Source organism: Beta vulgaris, chromosome 4 (assembly GCF_026745355.1).
Source record: "Beta vulgaris subsp. vulgaris cultivar EL10 chromosome 4, EL10.2, whole genome shotgun sequence".
NCBI classification, from domain to species: Eukaryota; Viridiplantae; Streptophyta; class Magnoliopsida; order Caryophyllales; family Amaranthaceae; genus Beta; species Beta vulgaris.
In genome coordinates this window covers 38544747-38553677 of record NC_079205.1, presented here as the reverse complement: position 1 = coordinate 38553677, position 8931 = coordinate 38544747, and the positions used below count along the sequence as shown (strand labels likewise).

The 8931-nt window shown below is 39.3% G+C and overlaps 1 protein-coding gene across 1 annotated transcript; it reads left to right on the top strand.

Annotated features, from left to right (window-relative positions):
- Positions 1 to 221: 221 nt before the first annotated feature.
- On the top strand, positions 222 to 2491 carry LOC130591131 (uncharacterized). The gene is made up of 2 exons (XM_057394056.1): positions 222 to 774; positions 888 to 2491. Exons 1-2 carry the CDS (start codon positions 222 to 224, stop codon positions 2489 to 2491), a joined length of 2157 nt encoding a protein of 718 aa, XP_057250039.1.
- The last annotated feature ends 6440 nt before the right edge of the window (positions 2492 to 8931 follow it).

Sequence of the window (8931 nt, the reverse complement as noted above, 5' to 3'; positions counted from 1 at the left end):
TTTATAATCTAAAATCAAGTAGTGATTAATCTTGCACCTCCGTGAGTTCGACTCGTATGTGCTACGACACCGTACACTTGCGGTATTAAAATAAAACACTAACAAGTTTTTGGCACCGTTGCCGGGGAGGCTACGGATTAGAATTATTTTGATTATAGATTTAATAGATTACACCTGTTACTTTGTTTCTTGTTCATTTCTTCACTAGTTGTTGTTTTCGAATGCGCAGGCGATTGCGATCTGTAGATCACGTGGTCTTTGATCCCGAGATAGAAGCCACAGCTAGGAGACTCAACGCTGAGAGAAGAAGAAGGGACCAGGAAAATATTCAGAGAGAACCAATGGCTCGTCCTCTTCGAGAATATAATATGCCAGATGTCACATCTACATCTAGCATTGCCAGGCCTACTGTAGAGGCCAACAACTTTGAGATGAAAATCCAACTGATCCACTTCATTCAACAAGACCAGTTCAGTGGCAGCCCTATGGAGAACCCCAATGAACATATCAATTCTTTTCTTGAGAAATGCGACACTATGAAGATCAATGGAGCTTCCGATGAAGCTCTTCGCCTCCGATTGTTCCCTTACTCCTTGCGGGACAGAGCAAAAGAATGGTTGAAAAGTCATGAAGCGAACAAGTTCACAAATTGGAATGAATTAGCCACTGCTTTTTGTCAGAAGTACTTTCCTCCAGGAAAGACTGCCAAGCTGCGTAATGCCATCAGATCCTTTACTCAATTGGATGGTGAATCACTCTATAAGCTTGGGAAAGGTACAAGGATTTACAAAGGCAGTGTCCTCATCATGAGATTCCAACATGGCTCCTTATCCAGACATTCTATAACGGGTTGGCTCATGAGGTTCGAATTTCTATTGATGCTGCAGCAGGGGGTGCTCTCATAGGTAAGACAGCTGCTCAAGCCAAGGCATTGCTCGAGGAGATGGCCGCAAATAGCTACTATTGGTCTAGTGAACGATCTACATCTAAGAAGGGCGGCAAGTATGAGGTCGATGCGATAACTTCACTCTCTAGTAAGGTTGATGCTTTGTCTCAACAAATCAAGAATATATCAGTTGGTGCTAATGCCGAGATGAATGCTTTACAAGGGAACAATGCAAATTCCATGTCTCCAGATATGAGTATTGTGGAACAAGAGCAAGTCAACGCTCTGTATGGCGATGTTAGACCTAGAAATGATCCTTACTCGAATACTTTCAATCCTGGTTGGAGGAATCATGAGAACTTCTCTTGGAGAAACAATCAACCTCAAGCACCGCGCAACTCTAACCCCCATGGATTTCAGCAGAGACAACAAGGTCCACCCTCTCAACAACCTCCTCAAAAGTCATATACCGATTCCTTGCTAGAAAGACTCTTAGCCATCTCTGAGGAAACGAATAAAAAGTTTGATAGGATTGATGCTCACAATAAGATAGTTGACACCCATATTGCACAACTAGCCCAACAAATGTCACATGTGACTCAACATGTGGCTCAACTTCAAAAGGCACCTCCTCAATTTCCAGGGCAACCTGAACAAAATCCTAAGACACATCACAATGTAAGTGCAATCACTTTGAGGTGTGGAAAGACGTTAGAGGAGCCAATGAAGCGTATTGTGACATCATCGAAGGTTGATAAAGACGACACTACTGAAGAGGTTGAGAAAGCTCCATCAAAGCCTGCTAGAATTTATGTAGAGCCGGCTCCTTTCCCCCATCGATTGGCAAAGGCTAGAATAGAGAAGAAGTACGGGAAGTTTCTTGAGTTATTGAAAGATGTTCATCTTAAAATCCCGTTCCTTGAGGCCATTTGCGAAATCCCTGCCTATGCTAAGTCATTGAAGCAACTTCTGGCTAAGAAGAAGAAGATTTGTGAAGCTACTACAGTGGAGCTCTCCGAGGAGTGTAGTGCCATCCTTCTTAATACACTCCCTCCAAAGCTTAATGATCCTGGAAGCTTCACCATTCCATATTCCATTGGGGATGTAACTATTCAAAGGGCACTTTGTGATCTTGGAGCCAGCGTAAGTCTCATGCTCAATGCTATCTTCAAAAAGCTCAATTTTGGTGATCTTCGCCCTACTCGTGTCTCCCTGCAACTAACAGATCGATTTATACGATATCCTTTGGGTGTTTTAGAGGATGTACCCCTCCAAGTTGGCAAGTTAACTATCCCATGCGATTTCTTTGTTATGGAGATGCCAGAAGACGTGCACACTCCTATTATACTAGGTAGACCATGTCTTGCTATTGCTGGAGCTTTGATTGATATGAAGCATGGTAAGTTGTCCCTCAACGTGGGTGAACACAAGACGGAATTTGAACTCCATAAAGCTATGCCTGTTCCTTCTTTGGGAGATACTTGTTATCGCATCCATGTTATTGACAAATGGGCAAATATGTCACCTATGAAGGGTAGAGATGTTGACTCACCTCACTGGAGGATCAAGGGTGACGCGGTATCTCTTCCACCCAATGCCACATGATTTTAAACGAGCGCTTTTCGGGAGGCAACCCGCGTTTACACATATTTTTCATTTTCATTTTCATTTTTCCTTGGTGTGTTGTTATTTACATTAATATTTTTGTGTGTTTTTGGGGTTTTTATAGGATTATAAATATTAAAAAAAAAAAAAAGTTCGAAGAAAAAAAAGTTGGAAGATCTCCAAAAACATGAGTCGCGGTAAAATGACTCCTCTCGCGGTAGAAAAGCCGAGAGCATACCGCGAATCGCGGCAAAAACCGCGACACGTGGCAAAAACCACGACTCGCGGCACAGAACGCGACTCTCGTTTTTGAAGATGGCAAGATTCATACGTTATTGTCATCCCTGCATCATCCATCATCATCATCCTACCTCATCATCATCACTGCATCATCATCCCACCTGCGCCACCCTCACTGGACACCAGCCTCCATCACTTTCGCACCACGCCCACCGCCATTGAAGCACCGGCCAGTTGTAGACCACCGTCGACAGCACCGAAACCCAGCTTCCCCTGCTCTCCGTTTCTCCTCCCTGCTTCTCACCACATCACTTCTTCTCACTCCTGCTCATTACTAGCCCCACCACCGCAACCGAATTCCGCCTCCCCTGCCTTGATTCGCTTCGACGTCCGCCAGACCAGCCACTCACTGTCCCCCGTCCCCTGTTCCTCCCCCTCCGTTTTCATTCTTTCCTTTCTTTCTTTCTATTTTCTGATTTTGTTTTTCACTTTTTATTCATTGTTTTTCTTTTTCTTTTTCTTTTTCTTTTTAGTTAGTTTTTTTTTTTGTTTTTTTTTTTTTTTTTAACTTTCTACTATTTCTTAACAACCATATTCATTTTCTTTTTTTTTCCACCTAATTTCTTTTTCTTTTTTTAATTGATGGTTGTTATAGGATCCGCACAAGTCAGCTCGACATTGGTTCCAGTTGGTTTACCCACGAAGCATTGCGATATCAATTCTGAGCTTATTCGACCCTTTTCCCATTCAATTGGGTAGTAAGCTCTTGATTTTTCGTTCAGTTTCTGCTTGGATCCTGTGTGTATTGCTATACTTGTTGATGGCATTTATGTGCGACAATAGTGGTGGTTTGGTGTGTCTGTGGAAATGTTCGTTGATTTGTGATCGATGCAGTTTGAGTACGTTCCTTCTCACATCTTCTTTCTTGTAGTGAGGACACTGCAAATTTTAGATTGGGGGAGGAATACTCTATCATCAACTGCTTTTTAGTGTAGTTTTAATTGCTTTCTTAGGATTGTTACACGGTTTATACTGCTCATTAGGAGTGGGAGTTTACGTGTAACCAAGAAAATTGTACTGCTTTCTTAGTTGCATCAGCATATTAGATTTCATCTCATCTTAGTTGCATTTATGGGACTATCGCTAGCACTATTTGAGAACCTTGTTGATATCCTTACTACAGTCTTAAGCGTAATTCATCTCATTCATGATTCTTCATAGCATGATTGTTTCACAATTGATTGCTTGTGGTAAGATTGGTTGATCTCTCTCTGGCTTGATTTAACCTTACTGTTTAGACACCTTAACCGACGTGAGCTTTTGTGCCTATGAACTGACGTATCTGTGTCAGTTATGTTTTTTCATGTGTGATTAGTTTCTCATTTGTTGCATGGATCTTGACTTTGACTTGATATTCTTTGACACTTGACTTTATAAGTATTTGGATATGATTGAGGCGTTCTTTTCAGTGTTCTAAACTTCAAGAGATATTTTCCTTTCATATATATTATCCTTTCTCTAACCCCGCTGAGCCTTTCCTGACCTTGTTATGAACTAATACCTACATTACAAGCCTTAAGCCTTTTATGATTTCTCTACCTAAGCCTTGCTAAGTGGAGTAGCATCAAAGTTTATGTTTTGAGCTTGAGTTGTGGTTTTGTGGTAATTATTGGAAGGAAATATGTTGAAAGAAAGTTGCTTGAAATATTGTGAAAGTGCAAAATGAAAAGAATGATGAAGAAGTTGTGAAAAATGATTCTGAAAAAAATGAAAAAAAACATTGAAAGGATCGAATAAAAGGTTAATGAAATTGGTTGAAGTTGATAAAGATGGGTACTATGTTGATTTAATGGAATGTGATGTTGAACTTCTAGTAGATGTTTTTGTGACGTTTGCATCTAATGGCCATAGATGTTAAAATGTTGTTTTCTCCACTAGTTGGCTTTTAACACCACATTTCCAAATATATTCCCTACCCATAACCTCAGCCCCATTACAACCCTTGAAAGTCCTCATGATCTTTTTGCGTTATAATTTCGAGTGGAAAGTGAGTTGATAGTCAAAGCTAAAGAGTAAATGCTTCATTTGAGTCGACATGATTTAGGTTGAGTGATATTGATTATGCCATAAACACATGAGAGTACGAGTGCACATAACTGAAGTGAGGTCTCTCAGGTTTGGTTAAGTTTAGCTTGGGGGAGATGGTATGTGGTATGCTAGGAGAGTTGATTGCATTACATGACGTGCTATGCGGTTTTACTTGAGAATGTTTCGAAACTTGGTTCGTGTAGTAATTGTATCTCTCTTGTTCTTGGTTGTGTGCTTGGCCCTATCGTAGTTCCATATTGTAGGTTGTCTTCCTTTTCCAATGTCTATCTCTAATGGTTTAGCTTGGGGGAGTTTGATGTGTCATATTTTTATATTGGTTTTAGTTTCATTTAGGTTGCATTCTAGGAGCATTTAGGTGCATTGTAGTTCATAATTGCGTGCTTTTTCTTAATATGCGAAATATTACTCTCCTTGTGCGTTTTTGGTATTTTTTTGATGAATTTCAGGTATCGAGAACATAATTGGAGTATTATTGGAGAAGCTTGAGCACTTAGGAGCAATTGGAAGCAAACTACATTGATAAGGATCATTTTGGATGTATTTGAATGCAAATTGGAGCTAAGTTGGAGTTGAGATTCATTGATAGAATTGTGGAAATCGAGTCACGTTCACTCTTTTATCCATAACTTCTGACGTGATGCTGATGTTGGTCTGATTCTAGTGGCGTTGGAAAGTAAGATTGAAGAGCTTTCCAACAATAGGTCACACGGCCCAAGGCGAGTTGTATTTTGAGAGGTATGGGCTTCGAAAGTTGGCCCAGTCTGCCAGAAACTTCTTACGCGCACGCGTTTTAATGATTTATTTGGCTTCCTTATCTGGTAATTTGGTTCCCCACTAGTTTTAGAAGTTAGAACAATATATTAGAGGTTTTCTAATTAGAATAGGACATCTATTACTCACTTTTCAATTACGTTATTTTCCTCTCTAGTTTTCTCTCTAGTTTTATGCCCTAGTTTATTTCCTATTGCTACTTTGGAGATTCAAGATTCAAGCTTTCATATTCTTCTTCAATTCAATCAAGTTTTATTCTTCATCTCTTATTATTATTATTTTATTTATGTTTTTCATTATGTTTATTGCTCTTTTTGCCATGATTAGTGAGTAGTCTTTTTATCTAAGATTGAGTTGAGCCCTAGTATGGATTGATCATGTAAATTCTTCTCTAATTCCCATGTTATTGAATTACATGTTTAGGGTTTGACAAGATTGTTGTTATTGTCAATTGTGCATCTTGATTTAGCCCTAGTTTTATATTATCAACGAAAGTTGGAGTTAAAATTAGGAATATTTGTTCGATGCTAATTGTTATTTTATTAATTGACTTCATCAACGAAAGTTGGGTCTTAATTTAGATAATCTTGTTGTTGATTTGAATTCTCCCATGAAAATAGGTGAAAACTAAAATTGGGAATTATTTGACATTGGTTCTTAATGCTTCTAATTATGTGTGTAAGCCATGAAAATAGGAGACATGCATATTAGTTAGGCCTTTTGCTATCACGAAAGTGAGCTCTATGTATTGAGGAATGACCGAGTATTTAATTTCGGTTCGCAGCTGTGCTTTATTACTGAGTCATAAGGGAATGTCAATCTCGCCTAAGCTATGATTGAATAACTAGGATGTGAGTTATGGTTTGATCAATTCATACTAGTGGTGATGCTTAATCTTAGTGCTTTAATTATCATATTCATATAGTTTGTTATATTTTGTCATTAGTTTAGCCTTTAGTTTATAGATTATTCATCATATCTGGATTGTGTAACTATTTTATAATCTAAAATCAAGTAGTGATTAATCTTGCACCTCCCTGAGTTCGACCCGTATGTGCTACGACACCGTACACTTGCGGTATTAAAATAAAACACTAACACATCCGTGTATTTTGAAAGTCAATTTTGCGCGGAAAGAAAACTTTCCTAAAGTACGAATGCATGAAATAAACCCTAGAGGACTGGTTCAGATCTGTTCCGAGACTGTTCCAATCAACCAAGTTTACTTGTAGTTGTGTATGACAAGTAACCGAGGTTTCGTGTCATCCACAACTAACTCATCTCTCTAGTTTCAAACCTTTATAGTGCATCAACAACTTTATACCACTTACATTGCATCTAAGACCTAAATGTGCTACAACATAATCTTGGTCTTCATGCAATTCTTCAAGACTTGGCTTCACAAGCTTCGTCTTTCTATCCATTGAACTTGTACTTTGGCACCTACACATGCAAACAGAAACATGCATACAATATAATAATTCAATGTGGTTTGTCATCACTCAAAACTAAAAACAGGGAACTCAACACTCTCTTTAAGCTCTGCTTTGACACCCTCAAGTTTCACATCCCCAGGTTGACTCTCTCTTATTTCGTCAAGAAAGTTGGGCTGGATGGTTAGGGCACTCAACAATTTTCTACTTCCCCTTCACGAACCACCTCTATTTGAAGTCTAGAAAATTCCTCATAAAGTTTGTCGGCAACCACCAAGGTATTCAGGCTATGGCTAGACTTGCGACTTAACACATCAGCAACAACCTTTGCTTTACCCTCCTGGTACTATATGTCTAAATCATAGTCCTTAATGCGTGTGTTGCCTCATATTAAGGTCTTTCTAGGTGAAGATGTATTTGAGGCTTTTGTGATCACTGAAGATCCGACAGGTCACCCCGTAAAGGTAATGTCTCCAAATTTTCAAGGCAAATACTATTGCGGCCAATTTTAGTCGTGTGTCGGGTAGTTAACTTCATACGGTTTCAATTGACGGAACGCAAAAGCTATGACCTTACCATTTTACATAAGAACACAATACAACCCATTCTTTGAGGCATCACTATACATATCATATCCCTCAGTCCCGCTAGGCAAGGTTAGGACAGGTGCTGAGGTTAACCTCTCCTTGAGCGTTTGAAAGGCTTTCTCACTATTCTCATTCCAGTTAAACCTACAATCCTTCTTCATTAAGTTGGTCATCGGTGTTTCTATTTTGGAAAAGTCTTTCACAAACCTCCTATAGTAACCTGCTAAACCCAAGAAACTCCTTATATCCGTGACATTCTTTGGGGTAGGCCATTCACTCACGGCTTTGATCTTTGCAGGATATACTAACTCACCCTCTTTGGAGACGAAATGACCCAAAAATGACACTCTTTCCAACCAAAATTCACACTTAGAAAACTTTACATAAATTTGGTTGTCCATAAGTGTTTGTAAAAATAACCCTCAGTTGACCCTCATGTTCCTCCTTGCTCCTAGATTAGATCAGTATATCGTCTATGAACACAACGACAAATTTATTGAGGTAGGGTCGAAAAATCCAATTCATGAGGTCCATGAAAACAACAGGTGCATTAGTTAACCTAAAAGGCATAATTGTAAACTCATAGTATCCATATCTAGTCCTGAAGGCAGTCTTAGGTATATCATGATCAACAATCTTCATTGATGGTAACCTGACCTTAAGTCTATTTTGGAGAACATTCCTGCACCTTGAAGTTGGTCAAACAAGTCATCAATCCTAGGTAATGGGTATTTGTTTTTCACAGTGACATTGTTCAACTCACCGTAGTCTACACACAATCTCAAACTGCCATCCTTCTTCTTCACAAATAAGACAGGAGCTCCCCATGGTAACATACTAGGTCAAATATACCCTTTTTCGAGTAATTCTTCCCAATGGTTCTTCAACTCGTTCATTTCTGTTGGAGCCATTCGGTATGGGGCTTTCAAGATAGGTCCAGTCCAGTACTAGATCGACATTGAACTCTACATCTCTCCTTGGAGCCATACCAGGTATTTCTCCAGGAAAAACATCGTACAACTCTCTGACTATAAGCAAATCCTCAGGTTTCAATGAATCATCCTCAATACTTCTCACCGAACACATAAATAAGGGCCATCGTTTGTCTACGTAGCTCTTAAGTTGCAAGGCATTGATCTTTTTAATCCCAGGTTCTCGAGGTACTCTCTTATATGGCACCCTTTTTCCCAAATGATCTCTCAATTTCACCTTTTGTGCATCACAATTTATCTTAGCCCTGTACTTCCCAAGCCAATATCCATCCCCAAAATGACGTCTAGGTTCGATAAATTAAACTCTA

What these genes read in the sequence shown, in the direction of transcription:
- LOC130591131 (XM_057394056.1), top strand. Translation starts at nt 222, where the DNA reads ATGCGCAGGCGATTGCGATCTGTAGATCACGTGGTCTTTGATCCCGAG. An exon ending in ACTCTATAAGCTTGGGAAAG is followed by an intron (nt 775 to 887) that starts GTACAAGGATTT and finishes TTGATGCTGCAG; the next exon opens with CAGGGGGTGCTCTCATAGGT.